At 41.1% G+C, this 27,798-nt stretch overlaps 1 protein-coding gene across 1 annotated transcript in view; it reads left to right on the top strand.

Moving 5' to 3' along the window:
- Window positions 1-4,048: 4,048 nt before the first annotated feature.
- The window catches only part of RPS6KA2 (ribosomal protein S6 kinase A2), a 168,754-nt gene continuing 145,004 nt past the window's right edge, over window positions 4,049-27,798 (top strand). Inside the window, exon 1 of the mRNA XM_054162776.1 lies at window positions 4,049-4,544. Coding sequence (XP_054018751.1) covers window positions 4,446-4,544 — 99 coding nt within the window. The 5' untranslated portion in view covers window positions 4,049-4,445. The remainder of the gene's footprint in view (window positions 4,545-27,798) is intronic.

Raw genomic sequence — 27,798 nt, 5'->3', positions numbered from 1 at the left:
AGCAGCCCTGGTCTTGTATTGTTTATTTTGTTTTACAGCCAATATGAGTCTGGTTCTAAAAGTATAATTCAGATTACAGAGTATTGCTGGTTGATGCAAATACATCGTATGCCGCTTCCACCAGCTTTGTTGTTTATTCTTGTCTTAAACAGAGACATTTCAGAATCAGAATCACAGAATATATCTGGTTGGGAGAGACCTTGATGATGACCCACTCCCTTGAAGATTACCCATCACTGAAGGGCAAACACTAAACTATGTCCCTAAGAATAGAATAGAATAGGATAGAATAGAATAGAATAGAATAGAATAGAATAGAATAGAATAGAATAGAATAGACCGGGTTGGAAGAGACCTTCAAGATCATTGCATCCAACCCATCAACCAATCCAACCCACCTAAACAATTAACCCATGGCACCAAGCACCCCATCAAGTCTTCTCCTCAAAACCTCCAATGACAGCGACTCCACCACCTCCCCGGGCAGCCCATTCCAATGGGCAATCACTCCCTCTGTATAGAACGTCTTCCTCACAGCCAACCTAAACCTCCCCTGGTGCAGGCTGAGACTGTGTCCTCTTGTTCTGGTACTGCTTGCCTGGGAGAAGAGACCAACATCCGTCTGTCTACAACCTCCCTTCAGGTAGTTGTAGAGAGTAATAAGGTCACCCCTGAGTCTCCTCTTCTCCAGGCTAAGCAACCCCAGCTCCCTCAGCCTCTCCTCGTAGGGCTTATGTTCCAAACCCCTCACCAACTTTGTTGCTCTTCTCTGGACTCGTTCCAGCAAGTCAACATCCTTCCTAAACTGAGGGGCCCAGAACTGGACACAGTACTCGAGGTGCGGCCTAACCAGTGCAGTGTACAGGGGCAGAATGACCTCCCTGCTCCTGCTGGCCACACTGTTCCTGATGCAGGCCAGGATGCCATTGGCCCTCTTAGCTGCCTGGGCACACTGCAGGCTCATGTTCAGTCTACCGTCGACCAGCACCCCCAGGTCCCTCTCAGCCTGACTGCTCTCCAGCCACTCTGACCCCAGCCTGTAGCTCTGCATGGGGTTGCTGTGGCCAATGTGCAGAACCCGGCACTTGGATGTGTTAAATCTCATGCCGTTGGACTCTGCCCATCTGTCCAGCCTGTCGAGGTCCCTCTGCAGAGCCTCTCTACCCTCCAGCAGATCAACTCCTGCGCCCAGCTTGGTGTCGTCAGCAAATTTACTGATGATGGACTCGATGCCCTCGTCCAGATCATCAATAAAGATGTTAAAGAGCATGGGGCCCAGCACTGATCCCTGGGGCACACCACTGGTGACTGGCTGCCAGCTGGATGTGGCACCATTCACTACCACTCTCTGGGCTCGGCCCTCCAGCCAGTTCCTAACCCATCGCAGTGTGCTCCCATCCAAGCCATGGGCTGACCCAGGTCCACACACCGCTTGAAAATCCCAGGGATGGTGACTCCATCACTGCCCTGGGCAGACCACTCCAATGTTTGGTAACCCTTTCAGTGAAGTATTTCCTAATCTCTGGTGGATTTCTTTATCCATCAAGATCCTCAGCAGTTAAAATTGCTCAGAGGGCAGCTAATAAATAATTTACAGCCATGAATTTCTAAGTGCAATGAATTCTTAACATTGTAGGTTAATCTGACAGTTGTATGTTTATAAATATAATTATGAATATTCCAATTCAATCTTAATTTTTTTTTTCTTGAGTCAAAATTTTGTTTTGTTACAGCACCTTCTTGTTAGTCATTGGGAAATTGGGTATTATATGAATAGTTACAGGTTCCAGTTAATATTTTTGAAGCTTCTTGTCCTTTGTTTTTCTGAAGCAAAGTGAAGTTCCATAACTTTTGAAAGCAGAGCATGTGAATGCAGCTGGGAGGTTTTTTGTTGTTTGTTTGTGATTGGGTTGGTTTTGGTTGTTGGTTTGGTTTGGTTTGGTTTGGTTTTTTTTATGAAGAACAAAATTGTGCATGTAATAAGCATACCTGACAGGTACTAAGTCATAGCTTGTGAAATCTTTTAGGAATTTTATTACAGAGCAGGTGCATTTAATGGTGACTGCATGTCCTTGTATGTGAAAACACAATGTGCATAATGGGGTGGGAAGGCTGTAATAAATCTACAAGTAAATGTAGCAAAAGACACTCACATACTGTGCATTATTACACGGAGCTGAATATATACCTGCTGTGTATTCAAAGCTGGAGAAATTACCACCTCCTTTGTATTAATAAAGATATCGGTGTCCAGGTGAGGTTTTCGTGTATCTGTGATGGGAAGGGTTCAAGGAGCTACCCATAACTTGTCTGATTTCTATTTAAAGATCAAATGGCTTACACAAGTAAGAATGTACATGGCTGCCAAAAGCCTTTGTCAGCACAAAGCCAACCCTGGCCTTACTCATGCCAGGACACTTCTTTGCCAGACTGTGGGTAAGGCACAGGAAGAAGGAGGAGCAACAGTTGGGCTCCAAAGCTGGGCAGGTGAGGATGGGGAAGGAGGAAGGGAAGGCAAATTAGTCAAGATAATCAGGTGAATGCCTTTGTGCTAGGTATGATTTTACTGCTGCAAGGTCCTGAAAAGGCTTGGATAGGCTGCATCAGCAAATTATTTTTACATTGACAGTTATACCAACCAAATTACTTTTTTACCTGTTGGTTATTTGGCTTGTAGAAACGGCTTTGGGGTACCTATAGATACCTGTAGTTTTTGCTGGGACACTTGTGGCTGTTCCAGGATCTTTAGCCAGGGACCAAAAAAACTGCAGTGGCAAAGGATTCTTAGTCTTGGCATGACTTACACTAGGGCAGTACTTTGAAAGCAACCTCAGAAGATACCCTTCTGTTGCAATCAGGCAATCAGGCAGCACTGTGAAGAGGAAGGGGTAAGGCAGACTGACAGTGTGCTACACATATCCTAGGCTGAGGGAGACAGCAGTGGTCCAGGCATTGAAGAGTCAGAGGCTGTAAGAGTAATTACAGAGCCTAGCGCTAATGGTAGCGTTTGCAGTCTGACCTCCTTTATAACGAGACTATAAATGTCTATTAAAATTTGTTTTATTTTTATTATTTTAAAATGCTTTTCCAGGTACCTATAGACTGTAGTGATCTTTAGGGAGAAGAGAGGGACAGAGAACCTTCAAACAAAGCAGGTAGTGACAGGCATGACCAGCCAACATAGTTCATGGTAGAGTCCAGATGTAATTAAAGCAAAATGCATCTCTCTCTTAGAGCAGATTGACTGCAGATATATTGCCAGTTAACCTCCAAGACTCTTCTCAGGCTGTAAGGGTGTCAGCTCTGCCTGGTTTTATTTATATAAGTCACTAATAAGTCATCAGAGTCATTTGCTTTCTATATGAGGTTATAGGAGAAAGGCATGTCTGGGGGCTCCTTGGTAGTCAGAAAGGAAAAAGCTGCCAAGAATAAGGAGCCTGAGCTGCATGTGGCAGGCATGGAAATCTCCGGATCACACTGAGATTCATTATTTTTTTAAGAAAAGCTGAAAAGTGTGATTATGCTGGGGAGGTGGGGTGCAGCTGGAGGTCTGCGTGTGTGCACTATAGTGAGCAGCTCAGAACTGCAGTCTGTAAATAGATGTACATATTTAACGTCTTAGAAGGGCTGTAGCTCCCTGCTCTAGTACAATAAGAATAATAAGACTTATCATCTAGCTTGTGCTTTCTATTTTCAGAGCTGTGCAGCCCTTTGGCATTTTAATGTGAAGTGGCTGGGTAATTTGTGAACAGGATTTTAAGCTTTTGGATTTTAGGGGAGCAGCAATATTATTTCTCATGCTCCCCAGAATAAAATGAGGTTTAGACACTACTTCTCTAGCAGTGGGGTTCATGGCGTCTTTCAGCTTTCTCCCAGGAGAGTCTCATGCGGAGCTTATTTCTTCTCAGATCTGACCACTGTAGCCCTCAGTAATTATAGCCGCACCGAAATTCTGAGCTAAAAACAGAAGTGCAGCATGTGCCTGTTCCCCATGTGATTCGGAAACCAGGAAATTGAAAGAGCCTGACTGAGAGGAGAGGGAGTGCAAAGCAATAGACATATCTCATATTTATCTCAAACCTGCTATGCCTGGGACACAGAAGCTGTCATCCGACGGAGCTGATTATGCATGCAGCCGAAGCGCAGCCTGATTGGATGTAGTAGGACCTAAGGCGAGGGGGAGAGGGAGCGGAGAGGGAGTTCTGCTCTCCGCACCGAAATGTAAACACTGGGAAGCGAGAGGGAGTGTAACGCCTTTATGCTCTCAGCTGCAAGCAGCAGGCTCCTATGGTTCCAGCACTGTACCTCTTGCTTGATGAACAGAAGCAGACACTTTGGAGAATCTCCTGCCTGTGGATATAAAATAGGGGGCAACCAGGATGCGCTAGCTTTCTCCGGCAGCGCCGCAGCCCCTCCGTGCTCTGCGCCGCAGCTGGGACAGGGCAATGGACATGAACATGAAGAAGTTCACAGTGCGTCGGTTCTTCTCAGTCTATCTCCGAAAGAAGTCTCGGTCAAAGAGCTCGAGCCTAAGTAGATTTGAGGTAAAATTTCCCTTAACTTTGTTAAAGGTAGCAAATACCGTTAGGTGCTGGTATCAGAGATCTAAGAGAGATCTCCTGTGCTTAGTGTCATGATAAATAAAAGTGATCTTTCACTGGTGGTAGTGATGTTTGCACCTGATGTTCTTTGTTTCAATGTAATTCAGTGTTTCTTCTCTGTAGTATTCAATACATTGCATAATATATTCAGTGTATTGTGAAGGATCCTTTTATCAGCAAGGCAGTGGAGGAGGAAGCTGGTTCAGGACATCAAGAAGTTACAGGAAATAATTACAGTTCCACTTAGTATAAATGCACCATACTTTGAAATAGCATCATATTTTCGTCCTTCTCCTCTATAAACATATCATTCTTTCTCAGTGCCAGTTTCCCAAATAATTGATAATTTGACTAGTGCATTTTATGTGTCATGTTAGGGATTTTCTTGCATGTTTGTCTTTAGGCTCTCATGCTTGCACAAATTTTTGCATTTTCCGTGCATCCTCTTTTAATTTGGGGAGGAAGGGGGGAGGGCTGGGTTGGTTTTATTTTGCTATAGAAGTTGTTCCTCAGTAGTGGGGCAACAACGTCAAATTAAACCTAAGTGATTTAGCAGTGTGGGGAGATGAAGGCAGTTCAAGTTGAAGGAATAAATGTGTGAGATAAAATGCGTGAATTGTTAGAACCAGGATTTCTGCCTCCCTTCCTCAAACCATTGTTCTTCAGCCATGCATTCGGAGCTATGAATAGTCGGCAGGATGTGAGATCAATTTAATAGATTTCAGTTATATTTATGTGGTTCACTTTATCATTGCAGATGATCTGCAACTTCTGCATTAAAAAATAGGTAGATGGGGCCTGATTCCCCCCTGCCTCACATATATTTTGCGCTGGTGTACTTCAGCTGACCTCGAGGAGGTACTCTGATTTACACCAGCATTCCCAGGAGGAGGATTAGTCTCACGCTGTATGAATACATTTCAAAATGTTAGTCCCTTGGTGTCCTATTTAAAGTAGCAGGTAATTGTCTGTATGCAAAGTTCTTCATGTGCCATTGCTTTAAACAGGACATGCAGAAAAGCAGAGGTTTTGACTGGTGTGGGGTTTTTTTGTTTGGTTTTTGTTTCTTCCTATTTTTTTTTTTTAATTTCTTGGAGAATGATCATATACCTAATTTTACTCATTGGTAAGTCATGCTGTACATTTAAAGCAAACTGATAAAAGTTCTTCAGGATCCCTCCTTGCACCAACTCTGGCCCTCTAGGACTGAGCAGAGAGAGGGGAAACACTTTCCTTCCCTATTTTGACCCCAGAATTGCAAATCCTAAACTGAAATAAATGTTCCTTGTAACACACTGTAAATTCACTAAGTGTGTGCTCCACCAGAGCCAACAGAAAGTAGATCTGGAGTTGTATGATGGAGTTCTGAGAAAGATGAGTGTCTTCATAAGGTGCCAATATCAGAGCACAATTCAGAGATGAGATGATTTTGAGACAACAGAACCCCACCAGACCTCCTAAATATTCATTTGAGAGTACCATAGCTTGGGAGAAACTGATTCTACCACACTAAGTTAACCCACTACCTAATCTAGCATGAATGCTCAGAGGGATATAGTATTTGTAACAGGCCAGACCTTTATGTCATTTAAAAAAAGTCTTTACAATCCCTTTGATCATCAGTATTTTATCACATTTACGGGGATTTTTCAGTGTCTGTGAAATAGTTTTCCCTTATGTGAGTTGTTTCGTAATTATTTTCTTTTTGTTGCTTTGACATAATTTGCATCAAGAAGCAGCCTGGTATATATCCTTCACACTTCCAAGTTCAAAGTATTTTGTCCATTTCCCTCTTTCCTCCCTTGGCAGTAATGATCAACTTTATGCAAATTGACTCAGTATTATAGTGCAACATGGAATAGGGGTTGTTCCAACCAGAAAGAAAAATGATTGATAAAATCTGTTCTGCTGTTTAAGTATGAAAATCATCAGAGATGTTCCCACTTAGAGGAAAAAACCAAACATGAACATCAAGTACCCTTTGTACTTGTGTGTATAAATTTGTAATTGCAGGCTAATGAGCGCTTGTCAGCCAAACAGAAAGTGCAGGGAAGCCTGCTGGTAGTTGTATTTGTAGGCATTAGAGTACTATTCATCCTAATAGGATATTTTTTTTTTAAGGGGGCAGCAAAAAGGCACAGGTTATTGCATCATGAAATGGGTAAAAGAAACTTGGAGAAAACGCATGCAGCATTGCTTTGTTTAGCGTGCATTAGCTAAATGCACTGTGCAGAAGTTAAGGGTTGCTAGATGCCATTTGGAAGGGTTCCGAGGTTCTGTGAGATTTCTGTTGTGGTGTTCTTTTAACTGGATGGGAAGGAAGATTGAAAGGTTGAAGACAGATACTCCTAGATTCAAGCATTTGAATATGTCTAAAATGCCCCTATTAAAGTGGATTCAAAAGAATATAGTATTAGTTACTATGATCGTATGATTAGCTACTTTTTCTACTGTGGTATTTTCTTTGCTTTAAACTCACTTGGAATGAGCTTCTTAACTTACAGGGCATAGATATAGATGCAGAAAATGACTTGGCAAATCACAGCTTGTGAACTGACCTTTGTTTCATATACCAGTATCACTGCTCTGAGGCAAGATCGTTGCTTTACACAGACAGCTGGGTTTCTCACTTTGTTCTGCTAAAGGAGGCAGAATACAAGCAGATAAATAAGATATTTCAGGGATTTTTGTTTCATCTTGCCTAAAATGTGCGGTGTTCTTATTGTTTGGGAAAGATGTGGTTGATATTTGGCTACACTTTTGGGTTTTCAATTTATATTATTTTTCAGTATGGTCTGAATTGCTCTTCATTTAGAAGGGTGATGTAATTTCATTAAATGTTTAGAGCCAAGTTTTGCCTTTGTGCGTGCACATAGAATTCTTATTGAAGTCAGCTTAAAACCCAGTGAAGTCAACGGGAACTGCATGTATGCATCCCAGAGAAAGACTTGCTTTGTGGTTCCTGCTGAGTGTTTTGAACAAGAACCTGAAACCGTCAGGAGAATCATAGAATCAATAAGGTTGGAAAAGACCTGAAGGATCAGGTCCAACCTGTCACCCAAGACCTCATGACTACTAAACCATGACACCAAATGCCACGTCCAATCCCCTCTTGAACACCTCCAGGGATGGTGACTCCACCACCTCCCTGGGCAGCACATTCCAATGGCTAACAACTCTCTCTGTGAAGAACTTTCTCCTCACCTCGAGCCTAAATTTCCCCTGGTGCAGCTTGAGACTGTGTCCTCTTGTTCTGGTGCTGATTGCCTGGGAGAAGAGACCAACTCCCTCCTGGCTACAACCACCCTTCAGATAGTTGTAGACAGCAATAAGGTCTCCCCTGAGCCTCCTCTTCTCCAGGCTAAACAATCCCAGCCCCTTCAGCCTCTCCTCTTAGGGCTTGTGCTCAAGAAAGTGTGCACAGTGTGGATCTGCTAGACCGGAGCCCTGATTCAATGCATCTTATGGTAATAAGCAGTATCCTTTGATTTATAAACCAAAAGTTAAATGCACTTCTTGAATAAGCTGGGAAATAGCTAAGCATACAGAGAATCTGATTATATTTATTCCTGTAATGCAGAAGCCTTTCTTGTTAGTTTTTTTGGTGGTTGTTGTTTCTTTGTTGTCTGGGTTTTTTGTTTTGTTGGTTGGGTGGGGTTTTGTGTATGTTGTTGTTGTTTTGGGTTTTGTTTGGTTTTTAGTTGGGCTTGGTTGGTTGGTTTGTTTTGTGAAAAATGACCAATGAAAACATTGCCCTTGAGTCTTTTGGGAGATGTTTCTAACTTTTGAATTCCTGATGTATTTTTAATTTGTTACTCTTACTTGATTCTTTTAAATCTTGTTTAGCCCTACTGTTAAAATCATGAATCCAGATTCTGTTTGGGCTATGTATAGTGCTGAAAGCCTCGCAGACATCTTGCAAATTAATTCAAAATTAAATAGGAGCCTAGTGTGTCACAGCATTGTCAGTTGTGAGCAGCAGGACCTCCTGTGGGCGATTCAAGTATAGATAAATCCTCCTGGAGTTCTAGCACTGGCATGTATGCAATGGAAACGAGCTTATACAGTCTGGTAAGGAACAGTGCAGAACCACTGACAATGGCTTTATAATACTTCGTTAAGGGAGAGACTTTTGATTGTAATCTTGGGCTTTAAGTCTGATTTCCTATAGGCTTATGTCGGAGGAGCCTGAGGAAAATGGCCAGCAAATGCTGAGCTGGACTGATCATTTTTCACAGTGGGCTGGAGCAGAGTTTCACTTTCAGATGCTTGTGAACTCTGCTGCTCTTGTATAAAGAGCAATTCTGTTCTTTATCGGTAGTATGTCTTTTATTCTGTCTTTTTTTTGTTGTTGTTTGTTTGATAGATAATCATTTGGTAGAAGAATGTATTCTCTCTGTCAAAGGTGAGACTGAAAGAGGCAAGTTAAAAGATGGAGATGAGTATTAATAGCCCAAGATCAGTTCTGCAAGGTGCAAGTTCTGAGGCAGCTTTAGGGTGTTTCCCCCCCGCCCCCACCCTTGGTAGTGATCATCTTTGTGATATATTTTCTTGTTACAGCAAAAGGTACTGATGCTATTGTTGTCTGACTTGCCCTGGTTGCAGGCATGACTTTTAAGAGGAAATGCTGCAATTAATGGTAGTCTTGCCTGGCTTGCTGGCGGGAAGGGGAGTAGGGATGGGGATGAAGAGCAGCAGGAATGTGTAGTCCATCAGATTGGTCACTAGAGGATCAGAGAAGTCTAGTTTACAGGCTCAATTTGATAACTTGCTATGTCATTACAGAGGGTTCAAACCTCTGTGCCCTTAATTCCCAATTTGTAGAATGAAAATTATGATGACTGTTCAAGTCCTTTGATAATATTCTACCTAATTACATTGTTTTGGTGTTAAGAGAGCTTTTTTCACATGTGTCCACATTCATAACAAAGAAATCACTCCCCAAATACTTCTGACTTTATCCCAAATGAACAGTTTCTTGCGCCTTAGACCTGCTCGGTGCTCCGTCCCATAAGCCTCAAATAAGCTGCAGAAAGGGGAAATGAAGCAGGTAGATGCAGAGGTAACTTGTGCACAGGAAAAACATATTAAAATAGATCTGGAAATGATCTAAAAAACCCTTAATCTGGATATCTAAGCTATTCCATCAAACAAAGATGTTTCTCTAACCTTTTCTTAAAGGCCTCCAGTGGTAGATGCCCATAACCTCCCACAGGAGGTATATTTTGCAACATTATCCTTAGCATCTGAGGTTTTCTAATGTCTAACAAAAGTTTTTCTTATGGCAATTTAAGCCTCTGTGTCATCTTGCCCTGCTCATTGGACTATGAAAAAGAGATTGTTTCATTTTCTTTGCAGCAGGGTGATGCATTTGAAAGCCTTTCAGGTCCCTTTTTCTCAGTCTTTGCTGTAAAGTGGGGAAAAATATCTTTCCTCCTTTCTGAAATGTAGGGGCTTTCAGGAGCAAGAACCTGTGTTGATCACAGCAACATTATTAGGGAAAAATCTTTCTTTCTCTTAGATGGTAATGGTCCCTTGTAAGAATCACTTTAATTTCAAAGGACCCCATCCAAGAACAATCTAAATTGGTTTTGTGCTTCATTTCCACCATCTACATGCCTGCATGATGCCTTGATCTGATGGTAGTTGGCAAAAGCAGTCTAGATATGGTGCTCTAGGCTATGATGTAGTAGTGGCCTTGGTAGAATTAGATAATGGTTGGACTTGATTATCTTAAAGATCTTTTCCAATCATGGTGATTCTGTGTGATCCAGTCCAGTCCTGATGAACCATCGCCATGGGCTCTGATGTCAGACACACATCATGACTAAACATAGGCTATGATGTCATGGATGGAGTTACACACTTCACTCAAAAAAGAGAAGTAACAATATATTTATTGGTATAAAACAGTGTTTCATCAAAGTTTGAAACAGTACATGCAGCTTTTAAAAAAGATTGGCTGGCAAGGTACACTGAATTGCTTGCTGCATGGAGGATAGAATGAAACAACAATTTATGTTAAAAGTTTCTGTGCACAATTAATGTTCAAAGTTTTAGTATGTTATTAGTCATTCACCAAGAATCTGTTGCAGCAAGGAATCTCTCAACCTACAGGAATATCATGAGCAGGCACCCTTGCTCAAGGGGAGATCCTGGAGCACAGCTAGCTGCTGTGCAGGAGAGACCACAGGGCTCTTGGGCTGCCCACTATTTAAGGGGGAAAAGTGATTGTCTTATACTTTCATACTGACTTTACACCTAAGCTTATTGCTCAAGTTAGCCCTTGGCTATTATATATTTTTTTCAATTCACACTTAGCAGCATTAAGCATTGTTAGCCCTGAAGTGGATTACAGGAGATAAGGGTTCTGTTGATGAGGGGTAAAAATGCATGGTTACATATGGTCACATAGCCAGGGAACATGCGGGTTTGGGCACATAGCAGGGGCCTGATATCCTCATGTAATAGAAGAGGTCTTCATTTAGTTGTGAGATGGGTCTTCATCACCTGATGTGACCCACACATGCATACCTTATGCGACTTGTGATGACACCATGGTATGGTGAGCACATGTTTGAACATGCTCATGAACAACTGATGAAATGAATAAAACATGGTGAGGCAAATGCCCCTTTACTTTTTGGGCCAGGTAATGCCCTCATTCACTGAACCTGAAGCATGTATGCAAGTGTTCAGGAGCCTAGTGGGCTGGTTGGGAACTGTGAGCAGCCAAGTCCCTGCTTAGCAGGAATTTAAGAGTAACTTTGCTTTATGCAAGTGAAAACCAGGTACTTTTATTCTAAGTTTTGAGTCATAATGTTTATAGTGGATCATAATGACTGTGGCACAAAAAGCCTGTTCTCAGAGGTCTGAGCTGTCCTGCACCTATTCCTATTATCAAAAGCTTTCAATTGATCAATCTTTCTGCTAGTCTCAGGAGAGGATTCCTTTTGTGTATGCTTTTTTGCATTTGTGTCCCCACAGGTAACTGGAAATATTTCAAAAATAAGAACAAAAAACCTCTTTATGTTTATTTACCTGTTTTTCAAGTTCCTTTTCATCCCTTGATGGTGCTTAGGTGGAGCGATTCTGTAAAAGTATTTGCTGTTAAGAAAGACTGAAGTACTGCAGAGAAGCAGCACATTAGTTCTACACTCAGGTTACAGGGCACAGTTTTGCTTCCTGGAGAACAAAGTCTCAGGAAATGGAAAAGAATGAGTGGACCACTGAATCTGTCTTGAAAATAGCTTCCTGACTGAGGATATGTAAGGAAGCAAGCAACTATTCTATTCAAGGTCCTTGCAGCACAGCTACCATTTATTCCCAGGGAAGTGCTTTCAAGGCAAACAGTTTGGGATGCAGGTTCTCTTGGTAAGTGCATGCATGGTGGAGTGACCACAGCATGGCTTTGGAAGACTTTGAAGTAAGCAGCCACCATTCAGCTGTGAAATCTCTCTCACTGCTTTGTGCTGCTAATATCAGTATTTCAGCAGTGCTGCTTTGACTGTGAGATGGAGCAGAGCGTAGAGTCCTCTTCTAACTGAGTATCAGGAGTTAGGGATACTGCAAGTGTAAACCATTGAGAACACAAAAGACAAGACTGATGTTCCCAATAGGGGAAACCTTTTGCTCAGGTTATGGTGTATTAATAGGCATTGTGTAGCAGGCAAGAAGGAGAGAGATAGGCTGCTAGTGTGCTTCCAGACAATAAGTAATGACAATAATCAACTAAACCCCACTTACTTTATGAAACATAAACAAACAAGCTCATAAAACTCCATATGTAATTAAAGGGTATCATGCCTCTTTCCTGCAGGGCCAATTTCAGATCTGTGTGTGACTTGCAGAAGGCAGTAAGTGGTTCTTTTGAAGAGTCATTATGAGTAAACTGAAGGCTTTGTAAGGGAGGGAACCAAGTCTGTGATTTTTCTCAAAGAAGTTTACCTTTACCAGTTGTTGAACAGAGGCTAGTCAGCCTTGCTTATTCTCATAAATAACACTCTTCAGACAAATTTGTGGTACCCTCTTGTAACACCCAACTGGGCAATGTCATCTCAGTGCTGCAACATGGGGCTTCTTGAGGGGTGTCTGAGTGCTGGGTGGTGTCAGTTCCCACTGCCCATGATGAGTATAAAGCAGTGGTGAGTTGAGAATCATGGTAAGCAGAAAAAGAGGGGCTTGTTTCATTTTGCTTAAATGTGGAATATGCTTTATGTGAATATATACATTCAGAGTCTGGGATTGTATGTTGTGCCTTTTTCCTGAACCTCTGTGGAAATCAACAAGGAGAAAAGTGCTGTGATTAGACTTTTTTTTTTTTTTTAATGGAAATCTAGTTTTAAAACTACAGAATATAATACAGGCTGCTGTTCCTACTACAAATAATGAAACAATATTCAAGCATAGTAAAAAAGATGGTATTTCTGTTCCAGAGGGATATTAGAGGTTGGCCTTAAGAATTACAAAGAAAATTGAACTCCGTGCCTGAATTTCTGAGCCTTTTTATGATTGTTTACAAGATTGAGACTTAGACATCTTCATATATAAGTTAACACAGAAGTGTATTCCATATGCAGTATATCACCATCTCCCTAGGAAAAAAGGAATACAGTAAGTCCTTCAGATAGCAGTACAGCACAGGCCGTATGGCATGAAGAGTGAATAAACTGTGAGGCAGTGAGAATTGTTGAAAAATGCTAAAAAATGTTTGAAAAAGTTCAACCCTATTTATTATCGAAGGTATTTTGGGATTAAACCTTCTCTGGAGTGGGTAATATTCTTGAGAAACAGGCCGTGTTGCTGGCATTTGTCAACCCTGAGTGTCCCAGAAGTCAGTACATTGGTCCCATGTTTGAATGGATGACTAACTCTGCCATGTAATTGATATGTATAGTGTCCAGCACTGATAAATGGTACAAAAGAAAACCCCCACAATATTTGTATATACAGGCAATTTCCCTGACAAACAAGTAACAGGGCTGGGCATACATTTGGGGGGTTTTGATCAGGGGAAAGAGTTTGTTCTTTTAATGGAAATATCTGTTGTTTTACTAGTGAGTAACAAAGAAAACCTTGCAGCTGTTCAACTTTGTCTTCTTTTCTTCCACATTGAGGACAACTACTGGACCAAACATGTGACTGTGGGAGATATCTTTGCCTTTAACTTCTGTATCAGCGTGTTACCACGTCAATATTTCCTATATGAGCCTATCTCTGTCTGTGACAAGACAATGCCTGGAACAGCAATTAAATGTTCTAATTGCATTAATTTTATAGTTATCTGTCTAAATATCTTAAACTCTGATGCTAGTCTGCACAGTATCTATTTTATTCTTATATGATTATTTATTGCAATTATTACTAAACTATAATCAGAAAACATGGATTATTTCCATGGCACAGTTCAAAACAACTGAATTTGAATTTTTGATTTCTAAATGTGTTGAGATGTTAAATAGCATATTCTTCAGAAGGCTTTAATAACATTTCACTTGAACCTTTTACCTGGCAAGTAAAATCACTAATTTTTCTTCTGAAATGAACTACTTAACATTTCATTAAATTAGTATTGTCAAGATAGCTAAACCAAGACATTTTCAAAATGTGAATGGCTTTCATATAACAGTAATGGGAAGTAATTAGAAAGTGTTGGCATTTTATGGCTGATTTCAAACACGTTGCAGCACCTTAATTTGGAAGAATATATGCCTTTCTGGAGAAGGTGATATATCTGTCCTTGGTTTCCAGAGTCTTATACCTTTGGGAGTTACTTTCTCCTTTATATGTGGCAACCAGTGAAATAGGCACAAAAGGAAGAAAGAAAAGTGTGGTAGTTCATCTTAGTTCTGTGTTCTGTCAACTCCTCCTTCCAAAAGAGGACCACATATTCAGGCTCACTTGAGAAGTGGGTGGAAGCATGCTGTGTGAATCCACACAGGAAAAAGGGCTGAATTGTGTAAAGGCAGGGAAGCCTCCACTGAAGTAGGCATCATCTAATCCCTCTCGGTATCTCCAGCATTGCAGAATTGTCTGGGTTTATGATGCTTGCCAAGTAATAAAACTGCTTAATTGTCACTATTGAAAACTCCTTTGTCCATGGAGAAATTTTAGCAATTATACAACAGAAAATACATGAAGCTACTGTTTTGGGAAAAAAAAAAACAAAACAAAAAACAACAAACCAAACAAAACAACAAACCAAACAACACAACAAAACCCAAACGTTTAATAGACATTATTCTTAATTTGTTGGCTAGCACAAGTGTCACAAGAACAAGAGCTTGTAATAAAATGTATATTTTTACATATTTTATATTTAATGTCTCCTGGTGGTGGTATCTTCAAACACCACCATAACTTATTTACAAAGTATATTTACAGGTTCTGTTATTTGGTTGTGAGTGTCTTCACATATGAAGACAGTTAAATGATTTAATCACAGATCTAAGAATTTCTAATCCAGCAATTCAAGTGGGAAATGAAGGTGCTGTGATCTGTGATTTTTGCCACAAATGGGATTCCGTAGCAGATTAGCCAGGAACTCACAACTTGCTCCTCTGTCCAGTATCTTCCCAGATGCTGTGACTATAATTTGAGCAGCTCTTGCCTCGGAGGGGGCTAGGGGCCTCTCTCTCTTGTGTGCTCTGCCACCAGGCTGTAACCTTTCTGTGGTTCTTCTGGGATTCAGTTCTCTTGGAGCCTTTCCCCTTTCTGCCTCGGTCCAAGTGCAAGGCCCAGCTGTGGTCAGCCTGCTAGGGCAGGCTCTTTGGCTGCTAGTCTGGAAGCATTTGTCTCTTGCTGCCTGGGTGAGAACAAAGCAAGATGCCCACCATCTTGGCTGGTTTAAATACTATCCCAAGACAATTAATGCTCTTTGGTAATGCAGAAACCTGATAACTGGACCTATAGGATGGGGCATATCCAATGTAGCCAGGGACACACACAGTTCACAGCTATGTCACAAAGTTAATTACACATGCTACATGTTTATCTGGACCCCAGGAAGTGTCCAGGTTTGCACATTCACAGGTGCTTAACTCATTGTCTGGGTTAAGTCATGTTTTGAGGTTCAGGACAGAGCTTTAGAGGCATTAGCTCAGGTCAAAAAAAAAAAGAGACAATCGTGCATACCATGAGAACTGCAAACAGATATGAGATCAAGAAATTCACTGGTCTTACCATAGCGGGAGAAAACGACAGTTTCTCATGACCTGTAACTAAGAATATTTTCCTCTGTGATTTTAGCAATTCTTTTAGCATTTGCAGAATTGAAGAACCCTAACTGAAAGAATACTTCAAATGCATCTCTACTATTTATTTTTTCCACATTTTTTGCCAAAAATTTAATGTCACATTATAATATATCAAGCAGTGATACTAGTAAGAATGGTGGCCAGTGGAACTTACTGTACCTACTTCCTTCTGTTCCAGCAGATCATCCAGATGATCTCTTTTCCCTCCCTACAGCTGTTAATATCATTGATGCTATAGGCCATGCACTGAAAAAAGCATCTGATGGCATCTTTTGCATGATGGTATGGAGTGAATTTCTAAAAGCCTTCTCAACAACAGAGATTTTTGTAATTTAAGAAACAAAATTCTCTTTGTTCTCAGACATGAAAACACAGGTGGGACCTCAGAAGAAATACCATTAATGTTTCTGAGGACTCTCACTTCAAAAGCATAGACTACCTATAGCAATTATCTGCCAAAAGACACTGATTTTATTCCAGTTGTGGTTTGGTTTCTCCCCAAAAATCAGAATAAAATTTGCTTTACTTTTGAAAGTTGATATTCCTTCATGAGAGAGTCTAACTGCCTCTAATCATATTGTGCGCTTAGGAAAAGATAATTATGTGAATGGTGCAAACTACTTGTTCTTCCCCTGCTTGGTTTAAAAGTGTTTTCTCCTTCTGTAACAGGCTTATTAAAATGAATTTCCTGGCTTCCTTCATAATGTTTCTATTTGAAAGAAATGCTGTAACAGGCAGACATTTGTGATGGGAGGAGTTGCTCTTGGACATCTTTCTCTGTAGGGAAGTTTTTACCTGGAGTTGTGAGTAAAGGCTTAATTTTCTGATTTAATGTTTCCTTCTTTCTTATAATGTGTGTCAAATGAGTAGATTAAAAAGGTAATATTTTCTGATGCAGGCAACTGGCTCATTCCAAAACCAGAGATTTATTTTTTTTTTAAGACCCCTATTTATGAAAAATAGATTTTGATTCCCCTCTTGACCACTTCTTTCATTGATTGCTTCAGGTGTTTTTCTTTATCACTTCTTTTGTGCTCATCTGTTCTTGTTTTCCACATGCAAAGCCATGGCAATTATAACCTACCCTTGGCTACATGGGAGCTTACAAAACATTGAGCGTACTGTACACAACTGTCCTGAAGGGACAAAAAGCCTCAAAAATGCTCTGAATCAGGCAATGAGGCAGGAGCCAGCAGGTCTGGTTTTTCAGGAAAATGCCCACCTTGCCCAGGCTTGTCTGAACATGTCCAGGTGGGTCAGGTGTGTGTGCCTTTGGCCATGTGTGGAGAAAACTCATTCTATAGGTTGGATCGTCAGGGTTTTATCTATCTATTAATCTTTGTTATCATTGGCCATCTTGGGAAATCTATAAGTACCGGCCCAAAGAGCCAGTGCCTTGCCTTGCAATTCTCCAAGCTCTGGGAGAAGTCACAAGCTTTGCTTGGAATCCAAGCTGTGCTTCAGTTTACCCAGACAAGACTGCAAGACCCCTCACTGTATAGCATTGTAAAGCCCAGGAGCAGAACAGACACGTTGTGGTGGGTTGAAAGGAAAGGCTCCGCTTTCCCTCCCCCACTGAGAGAGAAAAGCCACGGCCAGAACTCAGTCAGAGGAAAAAAAGCAGACACATATATTTACAAGCATGTATAGGAAGCAGATTATATGTAACACCACAAATACAGGTATTTTACAATATATACAGGAATATACAGCAAATGAACTCAAGCAGAAACCAGACCCCCAACAGGGGGCTTCCCCCTGTGCCCCCTTCACCCCCCTACCTCCCTTCTCCCCCCAAAGAGGTAGAAAAAAGAGACAAGGGCGGTTAGCAGGGGAGGAAAAAAAAGAGAGGCCTGGTACAGGAGTTAGTTCTTATCTCTTAGTTGGCCAGAAACCCAGAAGCAGTCCAGCCGAAAGGAAGAGCGAAGGAAAGGAAACTGAAAGTCCCAGCCGCGCTGGATCCAATCTCACCTCCTACAATCCTACCAATGAAATTCGTTTAGAATACCAAAATATTTTATAAACATTTAGCCAGTGTGCCCCTTCCTTAAAGGCACAGCCTTAAACGATCACACACGTCTTGCCAGGCTCAGAGATGAAACCCAAGAGGAGCCGAGAGTCCCCGGGACAGTTTTGTTTTATTGGAAGAAGCAACGAGCACCGCTGTGAAGATTGCAGCTGAAGAACCTCTCCAAATAGGCAAAGCTACAAAGCCAACAAGTCCTGCAAGCATCAGCAGCAACCTCTTTTCTACAAAGCTTCAGCTATGAAGCTATCAGAGAGAAATCCTGTATGTGCCTTAGCGACAAGCTGCAGAAGCCAACGGAAAGTGAAACTGCTCCTGCAGCTTTCACGTGGTTGACGCCATTTTGGTTTCGTTTACATTCCCACTCGTGCCGCAAGGTACCACCATCAGTGTGTAACACCACAACCAAATATTTTGAACCAGTAAATAGGTTTTATTGATATTTTCCACTGGATTTTTTTTTAAATAATTAAGCTATTAATATTTTTATTAATTGTTTCAACTATTGAATATTAGAATAGAATTAACCAGATTGGAAAAGACCTTCGAGATCACCAAATCCAACCTATCACCCAACACCATCTAATCAACTAAACCATGGCACCAAATGCCTCATCCAGGCTCTTCTTAAACACCTCCAGTGATGGTGACTCCACCACCTCCCTGGGCAGCCCATTCCAATGGCCAATCACTCTTTCTGTGAAGAACGTCCTCCTAACATCCAGCCTAAACCTTCCCTGGCACAGCTTCAGACTGTGTCCTCCTGTTCTGTTGGTGGTTGCCTGGGAGAAGACCAACCCTGAGCTGGCTACAACCTCCCTTCAGGTAGTTGTGGAGAGCAATAAGGTCATCCCTGAGTCTCCTCTTCTCCAGGCTAAGCAACCCCAGCTCCCTCAGCCTCTCCTCATAGGGCTTGTGCTCAAGACCCCTCACCAACTTTGTTGCCCTTCACTGGACATTAATAACCTCCTTACAATCATAACAACACAGCCAAGAGAATGTTTGCCCCTTCGACCATGCTTCTTAAATCCTTTTCGTGGTGTGACTTCATGAGAAAGAAATAAGAACAGAGCTCTCTCCATGGAGTATGACTATAGTACACAAGTGTGCATTTATTTTATTAGTGATCAGAAAGCTGTCACTATCTGGAATTTTGTATCATCTGTTCAGGGAGGCACATCAACTCCCTATTTCCCAGTTACTGAGGAGAATTAATTAAGTTGTTCTGCCCTCTTGGGATATGATTCTGTACCTTGTCCTCAAGTTTTCTTCCTCCTCATAAATAAAGGTTGAAGAATTCAACATGCTGTGCACTGGCATGTGGAGTCCTACAAGCTGGACCATCGAAATGCTGAGCTCTGCACTTGTGAAAACTGCTTCAAGTAGACCAAGCTCTAGTCTCCTGGTGTCTACTGAAACTCTCACTTTGTCTTTTTGGATGTTTCCCTTGTAAGGTAACAGTTCTGCTTTCCCTTCTCCCTCAGCCTATCATTCATCTGACTCAGCATTAATTTATGCTTTAGACTCAGACAATGGGAATCATGTGTTTTTGCTTTTCTAGTACTGCCTGTGTTTTGGTACTTTGTCCTCTCAGTTTACTGGGTTAACTTGGGAGTCATCAGTAAAAACAAAGCTTTGTTTGAGGAAGTGCTGATTCAGAGGAGACATCTCCAAGACTGAGGAATGGTGAGATAGCTCCAAAGCAAATCTCAAATACAGAGCTTACTGTATATCCCAGAAATGTTGTGTGTTTTGGTCTCGCCCTCTTCCCCCCAAGTCCTTACCTACTTCTCTTCAAATGCTTCTGCATTCTGGCTTTTCATAGTTTAAATATCTTGGAATTGTTTCTATTTCAGGAAGAGCAGCAGGAAAGACTCCTAGAGCCTCCTCTTGCATCACAGGTTCCCGAATGTATTGTTGAGGGTTTCATACCTATGACTCAGCTCTGCTTGCAACTGAGCATGAACGTCTGTCTGATTTTTAGCTCTATATAGTACAATTTTCACAGTGCCATACTCTGTTTTTAGAGCACAGTTACTATGGCATCTACAATATCTTGAAAAATAGTGAAATTGAGATATCAAATGTTACCATTTTGCTTTCCATGACAACTTTTGTTCCTATTTTTCCTCTGTGTTTTCACCATCTGGGTTTTCTTCTGAACTTTGAGCAAAAATCCCCAAAGAGAAAATCAGCTGCCAGCTTTGGTTCATTGTTCTTTCAGATACCTCAAGTCTTGCAAAGGCATCAGGCTTCTACCCAATCATTGACCCATTTCAGCTTGTGAAAAGGAGTAACCTTGTGTAGTTGTCCATTTGGGGATTTTTATGACAAATTGCCCCCTAGCTTGCATTAATGTTGGTATTTAGGATAAAAAAGATCTTCCATTCAAGCAGCTTACCCTTGTAGCCCTTTTATATTTACAACACTATAAACCCTAAAGCCTAAATTTAATGCTATAAAGCCCACACAATTCACAGCAAAAGGAAAAGCAACTCAAATTGCTCTTTTTTTATTCCCCCCTGGAATTGTAATCAGATCTGAATTGGAAAAAAGCTTGTATTGTTTTTGTCATGACACTTAACTTATTGCCAGATGGACACTGTTCTGGTTGATAAAACAATATTTCTTCCTCCCTTCTAAAATGCAACTTGTAGCAGAATGCATTGACAACCTATTCTAGGTAAATCTTCTCGGATTCACACTGTGAAGAAGGATTACACCAAAAAAATTCTCTCCCTCTGTTTAAGTGTATCTTAAACTATTACCAGCTTCTGGACCAGCACAAAAGTGATGCCTTCATAACATGTAAAGGAGAGCAAAGTGAGCCTGGCAGCCTAAATTTACTTGAGCTGAGCATTGAAGTGTGGGAGAGCAACATCAGAAGTTACAATATTCTGTACTTTTTGCCTCTAAAATTCTATTGAGATTTTAAAATCTGGAATCTCCCTGTTTTTTCAGTGTAATTCTAATTGTTCCCTGAGTCTTAGATCGCCCCTCTGACCAGACAGACACTCTGCATGACATGGACACTGGATTGTTGTTCTTTACTGTCTCACCATAGTGGGCCTATACATTCTCCTCTGTCCTGATTTCAGTAGTGCTGCAGCCAACTTCTTGAGGACCAGCTTTGTGCTTACTACTCTTACACTAAAGACACTTTATGTGTTTCTGGACCAACCAACACTGAACTCCACAGTAATCTTTCATGGAACTTTCATCATGTATGCACTCCAGATTCACATTCAGGGCTTTCTGGTAGTTTCAGCAAACTAGGTCTCCAAACCCTAATTGTTTTCCCTAAGTAAGATAAAGCAAACTTAAAAAAGCAGCAGTGTGAAAAGCCAACCAACCCGATAAAAAACCCAACTGCATGTACTTTCTTGCTTTTGTTTCTTTCCCTGCTTAGGTGTTGTGTGGCTTTGATCAAGCTGTTAAGGGGTTTTATGGATTTATATTCAGATCCCTGTTTCTGATTAATCTTAGGAAATTCTACCCAGTCATGTACAGCTTTTCATTCCAATGGCTCTCCTGAAAGTATTTGTGTTCTGTTTGCATTGTTTCTTTTCCTGACTAGTCATATTCAACAATACCCTTTTCTGCATGTGTATATTGACAGGAAAACAACTAAATATACATCATTGTCTGAGAAGGAATAGAATGCAACAGCCTGCATAAAGAGAAGGAGTCCTTGGACAGGTGGTGTTAGGGACTGAAGGAAATCTAGAGGGAGAGAGAAAGAGGTGTAAGAATGAACCCCCTGCTGCACCACTTAGATGTACACAAATCTATGGGGCCAGATGGTTTACACCCAAAGGATTGAGAGAGCTGGGGCAGATGCTCACCAAGACACCATCCATCATTTACCAGCAGTCCTGGCTAACTGGGGAGGTCCCAGCTCTCTGGAAGTTAGCCATTGTGACATCCATGTAGAAAAGAGGGCCAGAAGGAGGGTATGGTGAACTACAGACTTGTCAGTCTGATTTCTGTGCCAGGGAAGGTCATGAAGCAGATCATTTTGAGTGCCAATACACAGCACATGCAGGGAAACCAGGAGATCAGGCCAAATAAGCATGGGTTCATTAAGGGCAGGTCTTTTTTGATGAACCCAATCTCCCCCTACAACAAGGTGACCTGCCTAATGTGTGAAGGGAAGGGTGTGGATATTGTCTACCTGGACTTTAATGAAGCATTTGACACTGTCTCCCACAGCATCTTCTTGGAGAAACTGGCTGCTCATGGCTTAAATGGGTGGATATTTTTCTGGGTCAAAACCTGGCTGGCTGGCTGGCCAATGCGAAAGAGTGGTACTGAAAGGAGTTCAATCCAGTTGGGGGCTGGTCACAAGTCGTATTCCCCAGGGCTTAGTACTGGGGCCAGTTTTCCTTAATATCTTTATCAATAATGAGAATAAGGGGATCAAGTGCACCCTCAGTAAGTTTGCAGATGACACTAAGCTGGGAGGAGTGTTGATCTGCTTGAGGGTAGGAAGGCTCTACAGAAGGACATGGACAGGATGGATCAATGGGCTCAGGTTATTTGTATGAGTGCCAGGTCCTGTGCTTGGGTCACAACCCCAAGACTACAGCCTTGAGGAAGAGTGAATGGAACGCTGCCCAGCAGATAAGGACTTGTGGGTATTGATTGACAGCTGGCTCATCCCTGGAGGTGTTTAAAAGACACATGGATGTAGTGCTAAGGGACATGGTTTAACACCAGACTTGGTAATTAATGGTTGGACTCAATGATATTGGAAGTCTTTTTTTAACCAGAACAATTCTATGATTTTATAATAATTCAGTTATTTTATTTTTTCATCAACTTGTTTAGAAGAATAATATTATATGGTTAATTAATTTTTTACAGACCAAACTTATCTGTATGAGTATTTTTTGATTTAAAGCACCAGATGCCTAAGCCTGATATTCATCTGATTGTGGAAAGGCATGTCATCTTTAATGAACTATATATTTTATGCACCTGTCTTTACGTGACTGAAGCAAGGGTCTTTGTACTTTTCTACTGATTTACCCAACTACATCAAGCTTCAGTTTTTTTCAGGAACTAATCATAAAGGACTTATCTTGATATTTTGTGAGGTTTCAGTCTTAGAATATTCCTATGTTGCCTTAACCCATACAGAAAGACACACAATTTGGTAACATTAAGTTCTCTGTTGGCAGAAACGTTTGCAAAGATTACTTTTAAGCTCGTCTGAAGTCTAGTCTTCTGCCTGTAATTACTGTGCTTCCTGCATGTGTACAGGCACGTGCACACAAATTCATGCATACATTTGTGTGCTTTTCCTACCTTGCCCATGCTTTGAGCAGTTTATTTCACAGGCTTTCAAGCCTATCCCCACCTGAGAACAAGCAGTCACTACATCCTTGACTCCTTTAGTCCATGTGCTGATCCTTGGGCATTCCTGAGCTGCAAGAGAGGAATGAAGAATTACAATTTTTGTTTTCTTATTTTTTTTTTTTAAGATGTTTTACTACAGCAGAGATTTGAAAGGGATTAGTGAGCTCAGTTGAGGAGCCGTTGCTATGACTATAGCTATTCTGGAGTGGTACACACCAGCTAAATAAGAACAGGACATAGCTGTGCTAGATGCTTTGTGAACATTGATAATGCCCTGAGGACCTTGTAAGTAGGGGGTGTGATGAGAAGGCTGGCAATGAGAGGCTATATCAGAGAGAGAGGAAACTCAGCAAAACTTGGACTGGTGAAGATGCAGTGCTTCTGTAAGGGAGGAAGGCTTACTTAGAGGAGGCGCAGTGAAGTAAAATGCAGAGAAACAAGGGTGTGGAGAGTGAGCAAGCAATCAACACAAGGCTGAGAAACTCTATTCAGAAGCATAGGGAGAGAGAGGTGTGGGAAAAAAAACCACCTGTTTTGGCTGTTTCAGTAGATGTTCCTGCCAGGTGGTTTTGTACTCTACAAATCTTGTTCCCCCACCCTCGCTGAAGTGCACTCTGATGAATCACAACCCGTAACTTCTGCTGTAGGTTGAGAGTTTGAGCTGAGAAAAGCTTAAATCCTCCAATGCTTCCAGTTTTTGGCTGGAAATCCTGTGAGTGATAGATAATCTACAGGCTTCCACTTTTCTTACTTTAACTAAGTCCAGCAAAGAGCATGTACCTAGCACCCATGGTATTACAGGAGAATGCCAAAAAGTGAAGTAAAACAAAACCAAAACAATAACAACAACAACAAAAAAACCCCAACCAAACAACCACCTCCCTGAAAGATGGAAACAAACCCAGTAGAAGTTGGGTCAACATTACATCAGTGTACCAGACAGCATTTATTTTTTTTCTCATGGTTACAAATAATAAAGCTAGGCCAGCAAATCTTTCTGTTATAGATCAAACCCAAAACCCTAGTGACATAAACCCAGCAAACTCTATTTCCCATTTTCAATAACATCTTTTGCAACTTAGATTTCACTGCTTTGTAGCACATTCAGCATTGCTAGAAATCTTCCATTTAAGATTTGAAGTACTTTACTGAAAAGAAAGCCTGCCCTTTACAACACCTGCTGCACATGCAAGGTGCTATCGTCATGATCTGGAGAACATCACTAGCATTATGTTCATAGAATCATAGAATCTTAGCGTTTGGAAGTGACCTTCAAAGATCATCAAGTACAACCGTTCTGCTAGAGCAGGACCATAGAATCTATCACAGGTCGCACAGGAACACATCCAGATGGGTCTTGAAAGTCTCCAGGGAAAGAGACTCCACGCAACCTCTGGGCAGCCTGTTTGGGTGCTCTGTGACTCTCAGAGTGAAGAAGTCCCTCCTCATGTTGAGGTGGAATCTCCTGTGATGCAGTTTATATCCATTACCCCTTGTTCTTCCACAGGGCGCAACTGAGCAGAGCCTGTCACTTCCCTCTTAACACTCAGCCCTCAGATATTTATAAATGTTTATTAAATCCCATCTCAGTCTTCCCCAGAGTAAAAAGCCGCAGGGCTCTCAGCCTCTCCTCACAGGGCATGTTGTCCAGTCCCTTCATCGTCCTGGTAGCTCTCCATTGGAATCTCTCCAGTAGATTCCTGTCCCTCTTGAACTGGGGAGCTCAAAACTGGACACAATAGTCCAGGTGAGGTCTCACCAGGGCAGAATAGAAGGGAAGGAGAATCTCCCTTGATCTGCTGGACACACCCCTCTTATTGCACCCCAGGATTCCATTGGCCGCCTTGGCCACAAGGGCACATTGCTGACCCATGGATAACCTGTTATCCACCAGGACTCCCAGGTCTTTCTCCACAGGGCTGCTCTCCAGCAGATCACCTCCTAACCTGTACTGGTGCAATTTGTTATTCCTTCCCAGATGCAGGATGCTGCACTTACTCTTATTGAACCTCATTATGTTACTAAGTTATTCTCCATATATTTTTTTCTAGATCATGCTTTTATTATTCTGTAATAGTAAAAAACAAAACTAATAAGTCTTAAAATCTCCTTTGCACTTTACTTTTTAAAATGATTTATGTACTTTGCTTTCCCATAAGCTTGGACAATGAATCTAAGCCAAGAGATTTGAGTTATTTTTCTTTACAGTCAGAGTCTGCGGTGTTAATTTTATTGAATAAAACAGGCCCAAAGACTTAAATGTTAATTTGTCAAGGGTACTAGCTACTGAGAATGTATTACCTATGCCAGTTTTTCACAAAATGCTGTCTTAATTTCTGTAGAGGATGAGACTAGTGAGAAAAAAAATTGGGTGGCTCTTTTTCTACAGAGTGTTAAAGACATGTATAAAACCAGTCCCTCATTTAACTCTTCAATAATTATTTAATTTTCTAAAATTTCCACCTTAGCTCGGAAAAGTAGTGATAGTCCTATCAAGAACAGTTCTATTTGCTTTACAAGTGTATTTTCATATCACTTCTTTTGATTATATGTTTAAGCAAGGTCTTCAACATAATATTTAGGTCTTGAATATAGAATTTTAGCATACATTTTCAAGACCTAAGCTGGCACTACTTGTTGACACTCCATTTAACATGGAACATAAAAGTAATACTTTATACTACACTGAAAGCTAAAGCTTAAGCCTTAACCATTATAAATTCATTCTGAGGCTTTTTTTTTTTTATCTGAAGGGAACTTTTTGCTTGCTGTTGTGTCTGTGCAGTAATGCAAAGTGTATAAAACAGCAATAGCAACATGTTCCCAGTCTTGTGCTTATAATGTGTACATTTCCAGTTGGATACAAGTCAGCAAGTAGCTGATAGTAAAGTGGACCGTGGTGCTGAGTAACATTTCCTACTACAAGACAGAAGAATGAGTTATGAGCATGATGAGCATATGAGCATGATGTGTTTGCAGACCATCAGTTTTCTCTCGGGATTGCATCCTACAGTGCAGTTGTTCACTGGGCAGTCCAGGCAAGTGATTCGGGGCTGCTTTTAGATGAGCTTGCATCTGTAAGCGGTATGGGCTGGATTTTTCTAAACCTTCCCCAAAACTTTTAGCACACTGTGATTCTCTTCCTTTGAGCTCTACAGCATCACATGAACTAAATTAGTGTGGAAAAACAAATCAGTAATACACAGCACAACTGTGTCAGCAAGTCAGCTCTTAAGCTGTCGTGGGTGCTAATTTTACCACCAGAAAATGTAAAAGCCTAATGCATCCTCTTCCTGGCAGTTTTGTCCCCTCACTGTTGACAGGATGTAGTAAAAATAACCTCCAGCATATAGATATCTAAACAATGAAACTACCAATACAACTCTGGGAGGGAAGGTGTTGTCCCCAAACTAGGTATTAACACTTAGCAGCAGCAGGAGGCAAAAGTAGTTTCATTAGACTTAGCTTAGCAAAAATCTCTCCTGAGGTTAGAATGTAATTTCTTCCTCATTTTCTTTTCAGAGAATAGTTGAGAGAGAGTAGAAATATATTTTCCCCTTGAGGAGTGGAGCAATTTGTTTCAAATGTCCATGGTAATCTGTACACAGCTCAGAAATTTATCTAGCAAACCTGAAGGATAATTGAGCTCCCCTGTGAAGAGCTTAATGGAGTTTCATGTTATTCTTGGGACAACTATGGCTATTTCCAGTTGTGGTAAATGATTAAAAGGCTGTAATTCTTAATGGGAATGAATAAGTTTGTCTTAGAAATAGGTGAGTTGAGGCTGGTTCATCTTCTATGATGGAGCAAGGTAGAGATTAATATCTGTGCTCACCTGAAGGCAGAGAGTGATGTTTTGCTTTCTTAAATACATATCCTGTAGTAGTCTTTGTTGAAGCATTTTATGCTCATTCATTATGCTTATTTTTACTCCCTACACTGAGCATGGCTAGGTCTTGCAATCTCTATGCCAGTGTCCCCACAAGGGTCACAACTAAGGTCTTTGGCTTTTTCCTACCACTCCAGGTCCATGGATGTGTTGTGACGGGCCATTATTAAAGACTGTACAAGGGAAACTTTTTGCTCTAGGGATACACAGGAAGTGAAGCTCTGTTTCCCCTAGGTCTGCTGGAAGGGTTTGAGGAGTCCAGACAGGGCAGCAAAGGTGCTTGTCTCTGACCATGGACCAAATGCAGCTCATTTGAGCAGTTTATGAGAAATGCAAATCAGTTTCTTTCCACATCATATTATGAAATTTTATATAACCTGTGTTTGATTGTATCAGCTGAACTGTATATATCTACTCTTTGGTGGGTGTGAGATAAGAAATATGTCCTACTATGAAAAGCAATATGTGATCTTGTAGTGTTATTTACATGCTTTTTATTAATGGCACAGCCTATTGCATACTAGCAAAAAAATGCAGATGTTACACTGCTGCATTTGTCATACAAATCATAATCTTCAGGCAAGTCCAGACAAAGGCTTCTAAAAAGCTTATGAATAACAGCAGTGTGTGTGTGTTTTAGTTGTGACTGGCTCTTTGCAAAAAAAA

The sequence above is a fragment of the Dryobates pubescens genome, chromosome 6, assembly GCF_014839835.1.
Source record: "Dryobates pubescens isolate bDryPub1 chromosome 6, bDryPub1.pri, whole genome shotgun sequence".
Classification (NCBI taxonomy): Eukaryota; Metazoa; Chordata; class Aves; order Piciformes; family Picidae; genus Dryobates; species Dryobates pubescens.
The sequence above is the reverse complement of the archived record's forward strand: the minus strand, read 5'-3'. Positions and strand labels throughout refer to the sequence as shown.